Genomic DNA, 19,654 nt, shown 5'->3' on the forward strand with positions numbered 1-19,654 from the left:
TCCAGGAAGACCCGGGCTTTTGACTTCCTTTTCACCATAAGGCTAGGTAAATATTCAATATAGACTGCATCGGCATCTTCCTGCAGCCTTCAAACTGCTATCTTGGTTAAGCTCCGCCTCCGTCCAGCCCTGGAGGATCCAATTTATATGTGCAACTGTAATTTTCAAAATCCTATATGGTATTTTTTCTTTGGTTCCTGTCTCATTTAGTTCACAAGAAATCTCTAATTCTAGGAGCTCTCAGAAATATAAACTTGGCTTTCCCATGGTTAAAGGAATAAAAACTATGGCCAATTTTTGTCGATCATTTTCTTTTTTATTTGTAAAAGTTTGGAATGACCTGCCTTCTATAATTAGAGTTCTCTCATCAAAATACTGAAGACATATTTATTTCAGAAATTTACTAATGATCCTTCTTTTTCAAATAATCAATCATAAAAGATAAAATTCTGGCTAAAAGATATAGTTTCTGTTCTAATCTCCTGTATAATTTTATTAATATTTTGTTAACTGAGTTGAGCCCTCCTGTTGGGGTGAATTTGGTATAAAAAAAATCAAAGATTAGATTAGATTGATCACATTTTTCCAGTACAGGTTTAAGGCAATTTACAAGTTAAGAGACCCATGTAGTAACACAGGGAAATAATTACAAAATATAGAAGAAAGGAAGACTGTGTCAGAGGGAGAGATACAACATATTACAAAGGAGGATTACATTGTTGCGGTGTTGAAAGAGGGGAAGGGTTTAATGGGAGGGTTTATGATCTTATAATGAATAATGGGCTTAGAGGGAGGGTTGCATTTATATTTATAAGATACAATGATAAGATGTTCAAGTGATCTAATTAATAGTGTTTATTATGAATTCTGTACACTTGATGAAAGTTTAAAAATGAATAAAGAATTAAAAAAAAAAAAAAGACATTGTTGCGGGGAGAAAAACAACTAAATTACACGGTGGTGGACTGACGCACTGTCAAGGTGAGAGTGCAGAGGCTCAAGTCGGTAGTAGTTTGTCCAACAGGTAGATTTTCAATCTTTTCCGGTAGTTGAGATAGTTGGGTTCTGTTCTTATGGAAGGTGGCAATAAACGTGAAAAGGGTATTGAAGATTCACCTGTACTTCACTTAGAATATTCTTCAGCTAACATGCCTTATTCTAATCATTTCAAAAGCATCTCCTTTATCCAATTCAATTACAGACAAACATGTTCTTTCTACTAGAGGAACTGAAGGATACGCATACCTCCACCGGCCGGTGAATGGCCTTCTCCCTGTACCCATGGCAACCAGTTGTTTTTCTCCCCGTTCCTGCGGGTTTTCTCTACTCAGTACGTCAGGCTCAATCTCTGGAAGTATTCAAATCCATGCTGAAAGCCCACTTTTTGAAGCTGCATTTAAGTCCTAACTCCAACCCAATTGTAAAGCACCCATATCTGTTTGTAATTCCCTCTATAGTCCCCTAATCTATCTGCCTCAACTTTTCTTTTGTAATTGCCTACCTGAGCTGCGTGTATAGAGTTACCCTTTTGTCCTGTTTGTCATAATTAGATTGTAAGCTCTTTTGAACAGGTACTATCTCTTGCGTGTTTAATGCTGTGTGCATTATAGAAATAATAAATAGTAGTAGTAGTACTGTAAGAAAAGCGATCATAGTGAAAACTTCAGAACAGAGAATGACACGGGGAAAAAATCTGTTCCCATCTCCACCCCGTCCCTATGAGCTTGGCCCCTGGTCCCATCCCTGCAAACCATCTAATCCCATCCGCACAAGACTCAAATAGTTTTATACTGAACTTATTTTATTAAAGCATTAAAAAGAAACCACCAGTGGCACATAGTCAACTCTTGAATGCTCGAAGTGTTGCTGGTTTGCTCTAAAGTATATGACCACTCTACATTAATACTCACTTGGCCTGGGGATTTCAGGGGAGGGAGGCGGGAGGTTTTCTTTCTTTCTTTCTTATTAATATACTATACTCTTTGACTGATTGCATTATGATCTGGTTTAATTTTGTATTGTTACTTATGACATGGTCGTTTCTTGGTGATATTACTGGCTAATGTTTGCATGTTACTGTTACTTTGAAATGAATAAAGATGATTTTTTAAAAAAAGTATAAAAAGAAACAGAATTTTTTTCTACCTTTGTTGTCTGGTTTCTGCTTTCCTCATCTTCTTGTCCTTCTATTTCTTCCATCCACTGTCTGCCTTCTCGCTGCCTCTTCCATATGGAATCTGCTCTATTTCTATGCTTCTACCAGAAACTGTGACCCTCCCTTCCATCTCTCCCTCCACACACCCCCATCTTCTTCCCTCTGCTCCCTCCAGTCTGGTATCTCTGTCTTCTTCCCTTCCATCTTTCCTTCCCCCAGGTGCTTTTTAGCATCTCTCCTTTCCTCCCCTCAGATCTGTTATCTGTTCTCCAATCCAGCATGTGCCCTTTTTTCTTTATCCCCTCCTTCCATCCAGTATGTGCTCCCTGAGTAAACCAACCTGGTCGTGCATGTGCAAGACCGGAGGGCTAGGACTTCGATAGGAGGGCAGAACTTAAATGGGAAACCAAGGTGACAGGGGAGCCCTTCTGATGATTCAGACAGGCCTTGACCTGTTTTTGGCCACCGCGGGAGCGGACTGCTGGGCAGGATGGACCTGTGGTCTGACCCGGCAGAGGCACTGCTTATGTTCTTATGTTCCTCTCTCTCTCCCCACTTCCCTTCAGCATCTGTTCCACTCTCTCCCCTCCCCACTTTCCTTCAGCATCTTCTCCCCTCTTTCCTACTCACTTCCATGCAGCGTCTACTCATCCCTCCCCTCCCTCTCCACTTCCTTCCAGTGTGTTTCCCTCTCTCTCCTACCCACTTGCATGCAGCATCTGTTCCTCTCTCTCCACTTCCCTTCAGCGCCCTTTGCATGGTCTAGCAGCCCCCTCCCCTCCCTCTCCACTTCCTTCCAGTGTGTTCCCCTCTCTCTCTCCTACCCACTTGCATGCAGCATCTGTTCCTCTCTCTCCACTTTCCTTCAGCACCCTTTGTGTAGTCCAGCAGCCCCCTCCCTCCCAATCGCTGTGGTCCGGGCATCTATCTCCCTCCCTCCTTTCCCCATCGCTGGCAATTTTCATTTTTCTGTCTCCGAGTGGCCCAAGCCTTTTCTCAAGTCCCGTGCGGCTGCACTGAAACTTCTCCTCTGATGCAACTTCCTGTTTCTGGTTATGTCAGAGGAGAAGTTTCAGGCTGCTGTGCACAACTTGTGTAAAAGCTCATGCCATTTGAAGACAAAAAAAATGAAAATTGCCAGCGAAAGTGAGGGGAAGGGATGAAGTGAGATGTTCAGACTGCAGTGATCAGGAGGAAGGAGCTAGGAGGCTGCTGGATCGTGCAATTATGAGGGGTGATAAGTGAGGCAATGTACGCAAAATACTTAACTGCGGAGACAAAGCCATTTACCACTCTACAGGATGATGAATGGCCTTGTCTCCATACCCGCAGCAACCATTTTTTTCCCTCCCCATTTCGGCATGTTACCCGTGGCTACCTGAGGTAACAGTCATTCTCTACTCCAGAAGTCTTTGGTAAAACAGAGATTGTTTATTTTCCTCCTGACCAGAAAGGGTGTCCAATTTGCATCAAAAGAATGACAAAGAAGGCACACTTAGTTCAGTACATTCATTAGTTTTATAGTTAGTGTAAACATTTTAAGTCCCATCTACCTGCCTGCTTACTGGATAGAGCACTGGCAGTTCACAACCTATCAAACACTTTCTTCACTTCTTCCTGTCTCTCCGCCCCTAATTAACTTCTCCTATTACTCTTATTCTTCAGACCTCCGACCCTATTTACAATTGCTCATATTTGGGCCACTACTCCTCCTCACATTATTGCCCCTCTTGTGACATCCTCGGGCTAGTCTTTTAAACAACAGCCCTTAGGGTTAGTTATGTTGAGCCATCAGATTCTGTACTTTCCTTGACTGTAGGCATTGTGTTCATACAATATAGAGTACTGTTCCATTAATTCCCCCCTTCCTTCTTATGATTCAGCAATAATTCTTATTGCTATATGCACACAGTGTTAAACAAATTCCCTCTACTGAAATTATGTGTTATTACTTTCTGTATTAATTGACAACTTTTATCAATATTTTATTCAATTCTTATTACCACATATTAGTAATGTATCCCTGTGTCTGTGTGTATATATTATGTTACCTTTTTCTTAAAGTTTATGTTAACACCTTTATGACATCCTGCAATAATTAGCACTATTAGAAATATACTAGTAATTTCATTTCTCACAGTAGTAATGGAAGAAAAACCTTCTCGACTCACACTCAACTGCAATACACAGTATTCTGCTTTGCCTTCTAGACATTAATGAAAAAAAAAATGAAAGCAGCCTGAATTATTTACATATCCGAAGCCTGCTTAACAGGAAACACTTTGTTATACTAGTTGCATTTTAATTCTCTCTCTGTATAAAAAAGCTATTTGTTTAATACTGTATAGATATTGTGAAAAGTCTTAACACTTCATTAGGACGTTTGGACAGCTAACTAGCAAATAGAATAATAGTATGTATACTAGTTCCCTCCAAAATATTAAGTGCATGTAATCTACTGACTAGGCATGCAAGATAACAAAAGGTTTGGTTCATGATATATCCGAATGCCTGATGTCCTGCTCTACATCACTCTTGCTTATTAGGACAGGAGACAGTATACAGTATAAGGACTGGACATAAAGATTAACGGCCTCTTTTACAAAGCCACGCTAGCGGCTGCGCTCCACTAACGGCCCCAAAGCCCATACAGATTTAGAGGGCTTTGGGACTGTTGCTGCGTGGCAGCCGCTAGCGTGGCTTTGTAAAAGAAGCCGTAAATATACCCAGAAACACTCTTAGGAAATCCATTTCCTTACTAAAGGGACTACAGGAGTGGCCTAATATTCAAAACAAAACTAATCTCAAAAAGAAGATGCACTGAGATACTTCAAAGAGGCAAAAAAAAAAAAAGAGGCTAAGCTCCTCCCCTTAGCCTCTCTTTCACTTTCTGCTTGCCAACCTCTTGATTTTGGTGGCGTCCTGCTTGTTCCTGCTAGTGCTGGTTCCTGAAACCACTGCTTGGTTGAACCATCGCAAAGATGACTACAAATCAAGTATCTTCTGCTATCTCGATCGTTAACTTGTTCTACTATCCCGCTTAAAGCTAAGTATTTTTGAATGTTTCCATCTTGTGGAGAGGGCTAAGACCGTGCTTGATTCTCCTGCCGTTAAATTGTGGGTTTATTCCCCTGGCATACATTGCTCCATATATACATTTTCATACAAGTTTTGATCGATTTTTTCACACTATGTCCAGTGATTACACTGATTCACTATGGTAGCACACGTTTGAGCCCGATGATGGTGTGCGACAGGTAAGTGAGCTCTCTGCTCACTTGCTCTGCCTAGAATTAAGCACTCGAGCTGCAGTTCCTGTTGGCTCTTTAGCTTACTTTCTCACACTCAGGGCTCATATCACAAATTATTTATCATTGAGTAGGTTTTATTCTTGTATTATTTTATGGAGCAATAGTTTGCCCGGCAAGGAGTCTCTGGCTCAGTCTTTTGGCATTTCTGCTCGTTTTTTGCCTGAGAGCCAGGGAAGTCAGCATTTAAATCTCACTATTACTCATTGTGATGTTGGGCAAGTTTCTTCACCCTCTTTTACCTCAGGTAAAACTTAGATTGTAAGCCCTCTGGGGCAGGGAAATGTCCATTGTAGCCTTTATTGGAAAAGGAAAATAATTAAACCCAAATTTGTTTTAGGTCTCAGAATTATTTTTCTCAGCAAGAAAAAACACACCACATAATGATGAGAAGAATCCACAAATTTTTAAGACAAATATCATCTGTTGCTGAAATATGGTAAGGAGTAAAAATTGGGCATAGATTCTTATTTTAAAAATATAAAATGAAATCAGCCAGTCTCCTAAGTTGTGCTCCATCGGCAAAACCTTACCTTGCTTTGTGGCATCTTCAATAATCTTCTGATTCAGGCTTATGGCCCTCTGGTCGGTTACTATGGTAACCTCCTTGCCTAAGGCCTGTAGCATGGCTGCCATAGCAATGGCTCCTGGAGGGCCATCATTCTCTTCAGGGGGCTCATGATTAAAATGGGTTGGAAATCCGGTGGTGATGAGTACTGACTTGGCATGAGATAGGGAGAGTGAAGCCTTCAATAGCTCATCCTTAACAAACAGATGACATATGCCCCTTTTACCTAAACAGCAAGAACAAAAAATATTTCCTGAATTTCAGCATGTCATACTTCTCCCACTTGTCATTATTATTCACTTTGTTTTCTGCTCCTAAGTGTGTGCAGCTTTATATGAAATAACCATAGTAAGTAAGATCAGGATGGGAACTGAAAGAGAGAATTTTGGACAGATGGCGATTTACTGCTATCTAAGACAGGAGCTAGAGATGCATGAAAGAAACTGCTCATTGGTATCATTGGGGGAGTTCCCAAAATACAGCTCAGGGGCCACAAGATCAAATATTGAAACATCAGGCCATCAACATGCAGGCTACTATATGGGCCGAATCCCTCATAGAGAAACCAAAAAATAAAAAAAAAATCATAGATAGATCATGCAGGTCTACCAGAAAAAAAAGACCCCTGTTCTATGCAGCTTTTAAATTTAAGGGCTTGGAAATTCAGTTTTAAATGCTGTGAGCTTTTAGTGGGTAAAAACCTACAAAACACAAGGGCAGTTGTGATTCAAAATGGAAGGCTGTACCTCTTTGGATATACAATACAGAACTAGATTCAGTAAATGGGGTCCTAAACTGGTGCCCAGCTCTATTCTACATTCTCTAGAATGAGTGCTCTTTTTAGAATAACACATAGTGCCACATCAGCGACATAACGAGGGAAGGAGGTGCCCCCCTAATCCCTACATTCTTCCCTATTATACCCAATGTGTACCCCTCCTCCCGACATACTCTTTAAATCTTTGCCAGCAACATCTCCTACCTGCTGCTTGCGCTGGCCTCAGCTCTTCCTCTGATGCCACTGGCACTAAATTTCAGGTCCCATAACCAGGAAGTGATGTCAGAAGAGCTGAGGCCAGCACAAGCAGCAGGTAGGAGACGCTGCTGGCTGCCGGTGAAGATTTGAAGAGGTGGGCGAGCAGAGAGGAGAAGAGGTTGGTGCCCCTGCCAAGATAGTGCCTGGGACAGATTACTATTCCCCCCAGGGCACTAAGCCAGTGGTGTCAATTCCTGAAACTAAAATTTAGGCACCGGGCACTGTTTCCTCTAAGCCGGGCAGGAGTCCTCCAACTGCTTTGCTGCCAGTGTGGGGAGGTACTTCAATTCTATGTCTTCTATCTCTAGGTACATGCAGGCTCCTTGGAGTCCTATAGAGCTTGCCTGTCTCCCACTATTGAGAATGTGATAGTGAAACAGTGCCCTCTATTGGCAAGATTATAGGTGAAAGATTCCCGCTCAGCTTAGAGCAGTAGTCTCAAACTCAAACTCTTTGCAGGGCTACATTTTGGATTTGTAGGTACTTGGAGGGCCTCAGAAAAAATAGTTAATGTCTTACTAAAGAAATTACAATTTTGCATGAGGTAAAACTCTTTATAGTTTATAAATCTTTCCTTTTGACTAAGTCTTAATAATAATATTGTAATTTATAGCTAAAGAGACATATGATCAACAAACTGTTTTGTTTTACTTTTGTGATTATGATAAACATACCGGGGGCCTCAAAATAGTACCTGGCAGGCCGTGAGTTTGAGACCACTGGTTTAGAGGGAACAGTAGTGCCAGGTGTAAATCCTGGTGAGAAAAGTTGGGCACCCCCCAAAAAAATAAATAAATAAATAAAATTCTGTAACAGTGTGTGTAATGTTTGGGAATGCCAATGATCCACTATGCCCTTCCCATGGAATGTCCCCTTTTGGGTTGCATGAGAGAGAATTTAGGCTCATTTTTTAAATAGAATCTTTTATACTGTTGAGTCCTGACTGTCATTTTATTCAAGGAGGATTCCGGTGATCTTCCACTATAGATGAACTTACTACTCATGGTAGTCATTTTCGATAGTGGCTCTGTATGAGGCAGGAGCATAGAAGATTGCTCCTGCCCTGGTTCAGCACTGGACTACCAGGGCTAGAGAATGACACGGTGGATGTTAGCTGTGGCTAGCCGCGAGTAGCCGCGGGTAACCCACCAAAACAGTGGAGGGGGGAAACGTGCTCACCGCAGGTATGGGGACAAGGCCATCCACCGCCCCGTGGAGCGGTGAATGGCCTTGTCCCCGCAGTTAAGGGAGGGAACGCATGTGATCACCGATCGCGCGTGGCTCCCTCCCTCTTTCCTACCCCCCAAATCTATCATCTATCTCCCTCCCTCCCCCTTACCTTTGCAGCATGTTTTAAGGTTGCAGACTTGTTGAAAGCCGCCAGAGCGTACGTGCAGTCACATGCGTGTGTGGGCAGAAGCTTCTCCTCTGACACAACTTCTGGTTGCGTCAGAGGAGAAGCTTCCGCCCACACACGCACGCAACTGCACAAACACTCCGGCGGCTTTTAACAAGTGTGAAACCTTAGAAAGTAAGGGGGAGAGAGGGAGATACACGGACCACGCGAGGGGTGCCAAAGGGCATTGAGGTGGCGAGATGGAAGGGTGGATGCTGTGGAGACGGGGCGGTGAAGGGGATGGTGGTCCAGTGATGAGGCAGTGATGGGGACAGATTTTTTCCCCATGTCATTCTCTAACCAGGGCGTCAATAGGCTCTACAGGTCCAGGAGGTGCGGTGGTTCAGAGTCGGCCAGGACAGAATGCGGGAGGGATCGCTCCTGAACCAGCTCACTGCTGGACCACCAGGATGTCAAAAGGTAGGATGTACAGGTGCAGAAGGCAGGGTGAGTCAGAGTCAGGCAGGACAGGATGCAGGAGGGATTGCTCCTGACCCGGCTCACCGTTGGATCACAAGGGCTTTGGCTTAAGGCAGGCCCAGGGGAGGATTACAATGGGTCTGGGAGGAGAGGGTGCACAGCTATGGACTCAAATATAAACTGATACCCCCATTTTGGGGCCAAAAATCTTGGTTTATATTCATGTACAGTCCATTCTCGTTATTCACAGTAGTGTGTTTCCTGAAAATGTTTGCAAACTGTGAAATTGTGAATAACCAAACACTTGAGCCTATGGAAAAATATAGGTTAAGCTCCAACAGTACATGATGTGCCTCAAAACTGCAGAACGTGAACAATGGATACTATTGGGAAAATAGGATTAGATTCCTGCATGGGGTAGTTCTTTGAATACCTGCAATTCACTCTCCAGACACTTGGGGGCCATATATGGAAGCAAACAGCTGACTGTGAGGTGAAACTGAAAACAAAGAAAGCTGTTTTGTTTTTTTTTAAAGAGCCTGTCCGTGAATACATGAACACAACGGCGCAAATAGGGAATATTGGTAGCAATTGATGCAACTGTGGATACGCAAAATTGCACACTGGGAACGCACAAATAATGAGAACAGACTTTATACAGTACTGTATTTATACTATGTGTGGGCACATGAAATGATGCATACAAAAAAAACCTCATTCCACCAGTATGTGGGCTAGAATATCAGCAAGTCTCTATAAATTTAGTGCCAGGTTAAGGCGGCATGAACCCAGTTTAAAAATATAATTGGAATAAAAATAAAATGTGAGGACTGCATGAAAATAATGCCTCCAATTCCATAACTTTTGTTTAAGTGAAGATAGTCTAATGAATACAACAATGAAAATGCTTGAAACTTGCACTTTTATTACATATTTACTTTTCTACATACTGTGTTTCCCCGAAGATAAGATACGGTTTTATATTAATTTGTGTTCCAAAAAAACTGCACTAGGGCTTATTTTGGGGGGAAATGTCTTATTTTCGGTGAAACATGGTATCTATCCTTGACACTTGCCATGTTATACCTATCCCTCCCATCCCTTTGGGTGGCAGCGCTCTGAACGGGCTGCTGATGTCATCAGTGATGCAACAGAGGGAAGGCCCTGGTGGGGAAAGCTGCGAAGCAGCTCGTTCAGAGCTCTGCTACCAATTTTGAGGCTTCGGAGGTTTGTAGGGCGGGCGGTGGTGTTCTGGTGCACAAAGAGATGGGAGGGAGGGATAGGCACAAAGGGGTGGGAGGGTCGGTGGCGTTCCGGTGCACAAAGGGATGGGAGGGAGGGAGGGATCTTAACTAGGGCTTATTTTTGGAGTAGGGCTTATATTAGGACCTACCCTGAAAATCATGCTAGGTCTTATTTTCGGGGAAACATGGTAGTTACCACCATTTGCAATCTTTTTGGACATTTGGCCTCTTTCGATACAGTCAGTCAATCATAACATCTTGCTCACAAGGCTGAAGGCTTTAGGCATTGTGAGAACGAGAGGACATTCTGGGTAGAAATTGCTCATGATTATTCATGTTATTATTCATGTTAGAATTGGAGCATCAATGATGTCAGTGGTGGGGGGTCAAACTTTGGAATGCTCTACCAGGCAGACTGTGATTTTGTGTTGGAAAGATCAATTTTAAGAAAATGTTGAAAACACTTTTCTATGAAATGTTGCTACTTTATTCTTCCTGTAAGATATAGTGCCAACGAATATCTAGGTTTTAACTTTTTACAGTTTTATTGTTAAATGTTTTATTGATATGTCTGTCTATTGTTTGTTCATATCCATGCGACTAAAGGGCGATCATTATATTATGTGTGTAACCAATATGTTAATTGCATAGTTTTATGCGGTATATAAATTTTTAAATAAAAAAATTAATATTCAGATTGGGCTACCCTTGGTAAAGGTGTGCCACAATGTTTGGCGTTATATGGCTACCCATTGCCCAGCGTGTTGAATTTAAAACTCTGATTTTTGAATTACTGAATGACAAAACGTCCTGTAGTTTTGAGCTCCCTGTTCCGTTATTAGCCAAAGAGAGCTCAGTGCTCTGAGAATCTCATAAGAACATAAGAATGGCCTCTGCCGAGTCAGACCATGGGTCCATCGTGCCCAGCAGTCCGCTCACGCGGTGGCCCCCCCCCCCAGGTCCATGACCTGTAGTGAACCTCGATCCTCTATCGTTGAATTTGTCGAGATCAGTAAGAACTCATCAATCTATGATTTAATTACAGGGAGCAATATTGTGGAATTTGTCACCAATTGAAATCATACAGTCTTCTAAAGTGATGTAATTTAGAAAAAGTATGAAAACTATGTTGTTTGAGAGAGAATATAAGTACAGTATACCCCCATGAATTTGTGGTTCGCGGACTCAGTCGTTCATGGTATTTTCTGACCGCCTCTTCCGGGAACTAATGTCAGGCTTCACCAATCAGGAGCTGCTTTGACACACCAGATGGTGTGTCAAAGCAGCTCCTGATTGGTATAGCCTGACTTTAGTTCCCGGAAGAGGCGGTCAGAAAATACCACGAATGACTGACCAATGGAAAATTCATAAACTGCCACAGTAGCAGAAGCAGCAAAGTTCTTGCCAAAACTGCCGACTCCGAGCAAACCCCACCGGCTCTCCAGACTGGCTGTCTGCCTAGCAAGAGAGAAGCACAATTGAGGCACTAAGAATGCTCCCGCAGGACATCAGCCTTCTTTTTCTCACCCGCTGCCACCCTTGCAGCCTTCTCCCGCCTCTGATCCGCTCCTAAACTGCATTTGTGGTTTTTCAAAATTCACGGGTGCACCTGGAACAGAACCCCCGCGAATTTCGGGAGAGTATTGTAAGTTCTTTTATTTGTTGCAGGCAGGTTCTTTCTAGTTTACTGTATTTTTGTAAAAAGTGTAGAGACAAAAATAGTTTTGAGTGTTATAATTTTATTATGTGTGCTCCTATGTAACCCACGCAGAACTGTGGATGCAGCGGGCTATAACTTTTTAAATAAATAAAAGCGGCTGTGCTCAGAATTTTTTCTTCACAGGTGAACTTTTGCAATGATCTCTATGGATTGGTTCTTTGTTTCTGGCTAATGATGAACCCATGCTTCAATGGATGTCACAATTTTGTAAAGACATTCCTTAACTTCATTCTCTTATCAGGACAACTGCTGACAGATTTCAGGTCTTGAAGCTTTCATTTCTAAGGTCATATGTGAGGAGCCCATCTTGCACAAACTTTTTAATCAAGGATATCAAAATGTAATCCATAAGAACATAAGAATTGCCACTGCTAGGTCATACCAGTGGTCCATTGTGCTGAGCAGTCTGCTCCTGCGGCGGCCCTTAGGTCAAAGACCAGTGCCCTAACTGAGTCAAGCCTTACCTGCGTAAGTTCTGATTCAGCAGGAACTTGTCTAACTTCGTCTTGAATCCCTGAAGGGTGTTTTTCCCTATAACGGCCTCCGGAAGAGCGTTCCAGTTTTCCACCAGTCTCTTGGTGAAGAATTTCCTTACGCTTGTATGGAATCTATCCCCTTTTAACTTTAGAGAGTGCCCTCTCGTTCTCCCTAACCTGGAGAAGGTGAAAAACTTGTCTTTATCTACCAAGTCTATTCCCTTCATTATCTTGAACGTTTTGATCATGTCCTCTCTCAGTCTCCTCTTTTTAAGAGAAAAGAGGCCCAGTTTCTCTAACCTCTCACTGTACAACTCTTCCAGCCCCTTAACCATTTTAGTCACTCTTCTCTGGACCCTTTCGAGTAGTACTGTATCCTTCTTCATATGTGAAATGCCAAGTTTGTCACCAATTCCCCTTTGAGCGATTCTCTGATTGTCCTTTATGAGCTCATCAACCTCTCTCATTGAGGGGCTACTTCAACAGTCAGAAATTCTATCTAGCACATTGCCTAAATTGCACCGATGAGTGCTCTCTGCATGCTTCCAGTTCACAAGCAATAACAAAATAGCCTCTCCACAAAGATACTTGTTGCTAACTGAAGTGAAGGAAGAGATGCCAAAGAATGGGTGTAGCGTGTCAATGCTGCTATCTGCTGATGAATTATGGAGGTGGAGGCATTACTTTCCATTCAACCCTCAAATATGTAATATATTTAAATAACAAACCATGAAAATTTTTAAACTAAAATTTAAAGATGCATCAATGAACCAAATGCACACATCTCTAATTTTCTGCTACCATAATTTCAGAGAAGTGTCTTACCTGGATCTGCTCCAATCAAGCTCTCCAGAGTTTGAATCTTTCTGATGGCTTTTGCCGAGGCAACGCTATAGTGCAAGGGGTTATGGGAAATACAGCAGACTTGTGGACTCTCTTCGGGATCGTTTAGCACAGCCTCTTCGCTTTTCAGGTCAGTGATAAACATGCAGCCAGGAGAATGAGTGAAGGCCAAGGGGGACTCTGAAGGGGACAGTAGAAGAGCAGAGTGAATTCACCAGAAGTGTCCCACCCACAGTGAAACAAAGCAGAGTATGACGATACCTCCATGCAGAACTACCTTGCACTTTGTACAGACAAAATGTAGGGCAGAGATTCCCAATTGTGGATTGGGACCCCAAATGGGGTTATATTATCAATGGATGGGACCCACTCCCTCTGGACCTCCTTTGTGACTTACACCTAGGAGCAGCAATCAACATGGGGGTCTGTGAATCAGTAAACATTCCATGCTTCTTCTTCCATGTGGGCTTCCTGCTGTACTGGAAGCCCTTGGAGATGTTGGGGTCTAGAAACATGCAGACACACAGGGTCCTGGACTGACTGCGGCTACTGTTGCCACTACTGCTGCTGTGCCTTCATGCTTTGGATAATTTGAGAGAGGGGGATGTAGATGCAGGAGGGAAGGGCAATGGAGGTCTGCTATTTTATTTTCAGCATCATTTTGTCTCTCATATATTTTAAAATGTTAAGATGGGGTCCTAGCAGATAAAAGTTTGGGAAGCAGTGCTTTAAGGGACATTCTTTCTTAATCAAGACTGAAACACCTTAATCCACTCGGCACCTGACAGTCACACAATAGTTCATCTACCAAAAATGTACAAGGGGCTTCATTCAAATTATTAGCCTTGTTTTACTAACCTGCACAAGTCATTTAATGCAATCCCCTTGAATCTCAATGGGACCTATTTAAAAATTCACCCCCAAAGCAAACCGATCGTGTACCGATCGGTTTGCGAGCCCTTTGCAACTTGATTTCCCTCCAACCTAATTCACTAACCTGTGTAAAGATCTGATTTTGATCTGTGCATGCAAATGAGGGGGAATGGCACCCAAAGTAGGCAGGGACGTGATTCACTAAACAAATCTGGGACACTGATTGGGCTGGGCGATCAACAGAAGAAGCAAATGCTGGGGACCAGTCGCTCACGACCTTTCCTACTCTCTGCCGACTTCTCCTGCCCTTTTCAGCCCGACTTCAGCCCCAGCTCTCCTCTCGCCAGCCTACGCCCCGGCCCGCTGCCCCGACTCTCCAGCCTTTCCCCTGCAGTGCAAGCCCGTGGTTTTAACCCACTGGTTTAAAGCGGGTTAAAACCACGGGTTCGCGAAGTAGTAGTAAAAAAACTGAAAGAAAAGCAGCTTGCAGCTCCGTAAGCATGTGCAGACCCATCTACAGATGGTTCTATGCATGCTTCAGGATCGCTCACTAGCAATCCGTATGGTCGGTGGGGGGGGGGGGGGGGGTGTTCCTCCGATTGCCCCCATTTGCATGCTGAACCTTGGTGAATTGGTCGGCCTGCCGTACGGACAGGTAGGTTAGTGAAATCTAGCTCATAGTGCCTTAAGTTGTGCGCTCAGCCAATTTGCATGCACAACTTAATTGACTGGCCTAATCAGCACTGATAACTGGCAATTAGCACTTTGTAATTGATGCTAATTGGCACTAATTAAAAGTTATGCTCAACTTGGAAAGCACGATTTTATAAAAGTATGCACCAGTATGTACTACCGTATTTTCACACATATAACGCGCGTGTTATACACGATTTTACAAACCGAGCATAACCATGCGCGTTATATGTGTGAGCGCATTATACAAATTTTTTTTTTATTGCGATCCGGCATCCCCCCTGCGAACCAGCATCCTCCCCCCGCTCGCGTCACCCCCCCTACCCCGCGATCCTACATCCCCCCCAGCACTGCAAAGACATCGCTTACCCCGATTGGGCACCGGCACCAGCACCAATGCAGAATCTCGGAGAGAGCGAGACCAGAAGGCTTTGAGCATGCGCAAATGCTCAAAGCCCAGTCCAGCCCAGCACAGGGAAGAGGGAGGATCTCCCTCACACCACCCAGCCCAGCCCAGGCGAGGGAGGATCTTCGGGCACTGGCACGTCCTGTGCATTGGTGCTGGTTCCGGTGCCCAATCGGGGTAAGCGATGTCTTTGCGGTGTTGGGGAGGATGTAGGATCGTGGGGGGGGAGGATGCCGGTTCACAGGGCCAGAAGAGGGAGTAAGCGGGGGTGGCGGGAGGAGGTTTTAGCAGCATGCACGGTATATGCGTGTGTGCTATATAGAATTTTTTTTACATAAATGCGTTGTTCCCGCGTGCTATACGCATATGCGTGTTATACACGTATGCGCGTTATATGTGTGAAAATACGGTAATATGTAAATATGTAAAGTATGCACTAATATGTAAATTTTAAAAGAGGGCATGGTCAAGGAAAGTGCATGGGTGTTCATAAAAGTTATGTACCGTATTTTTTGCTCCATAAGTTGCACTTTTTCCCCCCCAAAAAATGGGTGGAAGTAAGGGTGCATCTTATGAAGCGAATATAACACCCCCCCACGGTACCTTTAAATTTTGGAGGTCGGTGGACAGCTGCCTGCTGCTTGTCGGGGCCCGTGGTGCACAAGCGCGCTAATGCCTGGGCCACGTCCTAATTGTGCTGGTCGCTGGTGCTTCACTAGACAGCTGCGTGTGTTTACCGGCACATTGAGGCCAACAGCGCACAAGCGCAGTTCTGAATGGCTGCCTCAGTTTTCGCTAGCTCCTCATGAGAACTGGTATCAGAAGTGGCGCACGCCCACGCAGATGCCTAGCCCAAAGCAACTATGCCAAAGTGGGTGTAGTTAGGATTGGATCATTGGCGTGTTTTTGAGTTAGGCACCTCTTTGTGAATTGGGTGCCATTAGGCTCCGATATTGGTGCCTAACTTTAGGCATAGAAAACCCCGGCATAAATTGGGGACGCCTAAATGTTAGAATGCTGAACACTGCCTAAGCATGCTTAAGCAACACCGAATGTCATTCTATAACGGGCGCCTATGTTTCATGGAATCGGTGCCGATATCGGCGCCTAACTTTAGGTGGACTTTATAGAATGAGGAGCTCATTGCATAATGCGTGTTAATGCAGGTTACTAAATGGGGCCCTCTGTTTTCATTTTTCTCTTTTGTTTCTGTTTAATAACACGGCTCGGTTCAACGTAAACCGGATTCAAAGAGTTCTATCAGGGCTGATCTGAGATTGGCTCCGTCTCAGGATAAGAATGCTGTGGATGAAGCATCTAAAGACCTTAGAGGGGAAGGAGACTTCATCATCCTTGGAGAGCCACAAAACCTTATGGTCAACCAAAGGAAGTAGGTATGTATGTAAGGCACCAGAGGGAGAAGGGGGGACGTAGCCTTCCACTCCAGCTGGTAGCTGCCAGATCTTAACAATTCATTCATTGATCGCTGGAATAATCTTCCACAACAGGTAATTGAGGCCAGCAGCGTGCCAGATTTTAAGAAAAGATGGGATTGGCATGTGGGATCTCTTCATGGAGGTAGTTAGGGGGTGGGCCATTAGTGTGGGCAGACTAGATGGGCCGTGGCCCTTTTCTGCCGTCATCTTCTATGTTTCTATCTTTTTTTTTTATCATACTACTCCCAAATGCAAAAGCTACTTAAGAATCTTAAAGGCAGCTGACAAAGGCATGGTCAAGCCTCTAACTTGATTGTAACCTGTAGTTTTTACTAGACCAGGGACTGTCATACATACTGCAGCCTCTGACAGCTTCCACGCCGGTGACTCCACAGGCCCAAAACATTGGAACATCCCCAAGGTGAAACTGCACTGGGTCTCCATAATCTGGGCTAGTGAGATCTTTGATTCCTAAATAGCCTGAAAGACACACACAAAAATTACCACCTGGTTAGCTTATAATAATAATAATAATAATTTTATTTTTATATAGCGCCAAAGCCAAAGTAGTTCGAGGCGGTTTACAATAAGAGCTGGACAGTCAGCGAAGACATAACAATGAAGTCCTTGGATACAATGAATTCTTAGAATAACAATGATGTCTTTGAATACATGCATATTTGTGGGGAGGAAGAAAAACAGGGTGAAAGTCACATTGTGGGGGCGTCAAGTACAGATAAGTAGAATACAGGGGAAAGGCTTTAAGAGTTCTTGGTTACAAATCAGTTAAACAGGTTGGTTTTGACTAGTTTTCTGAAGTTAAGGTAGGATGAAGAGTGCTTGATGAGATTGCCTAGCCAGTCGTTCTGTTGATTTGCTTGGAACAACAAACTACGAAACAGGTGGAAAAGGAACATAGGTATTTGTATGTCTTATCCAAGGAAACTCACCCTCCAATGCAGGGAAAAATAGGCATGCTATTGTGTACAACATGTTACACCTTATATACTCCATAGCAATGGAAGTGAAGCATCCGGGTTTCTTCTTTTGGAATAGGTTCAACAATCACCTCTATAAACTCAAGCTAAATGGCTTAATTTTTTGTAACCGTGTAGTTGTCACATTAGCGAGTCTGTTACTTTGTTTCTGAATGATGCCTGCCTATCTTCTCACAAACAACAATGCTATTGTTATTAAAAGTCCACTAGGATTTTATCTCTGCTGGTTTGCAAGTTAGCTATTTTTGAAGTCTGCTAAGATATACTATTTGACTTATTAATCAAAGGGTTTAAAATATTGATAATTTTTTTAATGAAAGAATTAAGTATAATTCTTTCATATTGAGATAGATATAAGAAGTAGTTGCACAGTAACGCTTTAAAAATTTTTTTAAAAATAAGGTTTTTAAGGATCAATGAAATACCCCTATCCAAATATTACCAACAGACCTACAATTGGTCGGTGGCATGGATATCCGAGATCCTGTTTTCCTTCCCCCAAAAAAGTTTGTATGGTTATGCATGTTTCAAGTAGCTGATCAAGACGCCCAACTACAAAACATTCAGGAAAGAACTGAAAACCATACTATTCAAGAAATTTGTCAATCTAACCAAACCGTATCGACCATTCCCAGATCCTGACGCATACTATAGCTATCAACCCTGTAATCTCCTTGGGGATGCCCAGGCTAATTTCTTGTTGTAAACCGCCTAGAACTGAAAGGTATTGGCGAGATAGAAGACATCAATGTAATGAGTATTCTTTTGTAGTAACTAGTTTAGGAGGGCTCACCACACATTAAAAGTGGGTTACGGTGAGATGTACATCTGGCACCCTTTATGTGAAGTTCACAGCAGTGTCCTCTACATGTCTATGTGGCCAGTCCATTACAATTCTGGACCCTCCCATGTCCAAATGGTCTGCATTTGGACGTTTTGAACTTGGACAGTTTTGTGGTAGAAAATAGCGAATAAAGTTGGACGTCCTAAGGGTTGGACATCCTAGTGGCCAAAACATCTAAGTAGGTGATTTTCAAAAAAAGATTTTGGGGAGGATGTCTTGTGGTAGTCAGTCTCAAAAATGGCCATTTTTCTGCTTCCAACTTTGGATGTCTTTTGGGAAATGTCCAAAGTTGGACTTAAAACGTCCTGTCAAAAATGGCCCTCATCATCTTCCATGGATTGGATAAGAACACCACGAGATGAAACCAGTTCTTTCTTTTAAAACAGCAGCAGCTGCACTGACAATTGAGTGTGTTGATGGAAACTTGGTGATCCTTGCCAGTATCTCCAAGTAGCAGAGAGCAACTCATGAAGATGATATTATCTAAATGGTTGTACATGATCCAGAATTTACCCACAGTGTTGGCTTTGGCAGATGTTTGGAAATGGAATACTTTCAAAACTCCCCTATTTATACTGTCTGTTTTAATTAGATTGTAAGCTCTATCGAGTAGAGATCGTGTCTTGCATGGAGTATCAGGCCGGGAAGTTGAATTCCTGGTTACACCCGCTGATCGCTCAAACTTATTCTTATTTTACATTTAGAAAATCTTTAAAAACGTATTTATTTGATAAACTAGAATGATGATTTTAATTGTTATGTGTTAATTATTATTTTTTTTTTACCTTCTAATTTTAAAATCTTTTTAAATTGCATTTTAACTAGAGTTGATCCAGCTTTTAGTAGAATTTGGATTATATGTATAAGAATGTCAAGTGCTGTATATTTTTTTAGTAATGTAATGTTTTAATATTAATCACTTGTTTGTCAGTTTTAAAATGAATAAAGAATTAAAAAAAAAAAAGTAGAATTTGCTGTAGGTTGTTTTTCATTAGAGTTTAGGATTTTAAATGGAATATTAACCACTGCTGTATTGTTTGCTTACGATGTACTATCATTGTGGAATTGTATATTATTTGCTAAACTGCCCAGAACTGTTGGTGGGACGGTATATAAGAAAATAAATTATTATTATTATTATTATTAATATACAGAACTGTGTACATCTAGCAGTGCTATAGAAATGTTAAGTAGTATTAGTACGAGGGTCAGAATAGACACAAAACCAGAGATGTATT

At 42.6% G+C, this 19,654-nt stretch overlaps 1 protein-coding gene across 4 annotated transcripts in view; it reads right to left on the bottom strand.

The window, feature by feature from the left end:
* The window catches only part of DGLUCY (D-glutamate cyclase), a 125,920-nt gene that overhangs the window by 33,071 nt on the left and 73,195 nt on the right, over positions 1–19,654 (bottom strand). For 2 of the 4 annotated variants that reach the window (XM_033951027.1, XM_033951026.1), the window contains exons 6-8: positions 16,932–17,054; positions 13,149–13,346; positions 5,997–6,257 (exon numbers count right to left, since the gene is read on the bottom strand). In XM_033951027.1, the coding sequence (XP_033806918.1) occupies positions 5,997–6,257; positions 13,149–13,346; positions 16,932–17,054 (582 nt within the window). The remainder of the gene's footprint in view (positions 1–5,996; positions 6,258–13,148; positions 13,347–16,931; positions 17,055–19,654) is intronic. The other 2 variants (XM_033951028.1, XM_033951029.1) reach the window with 2 other exon arrangements.

Source organism: Geotrypetes seraphini, chromosome 7, assembly GCF_902459505.1.
Source record: "Geotrypetes seraphini chromosome 7, aGeoSer1.1, whole genome shotgun sequence".
NCBI lineage: Eukaryota > Metazoa > Chordata > Amphibia > Gymnophiona > Dermophiidae > Geotrypetes > Geotrypetes seraphini.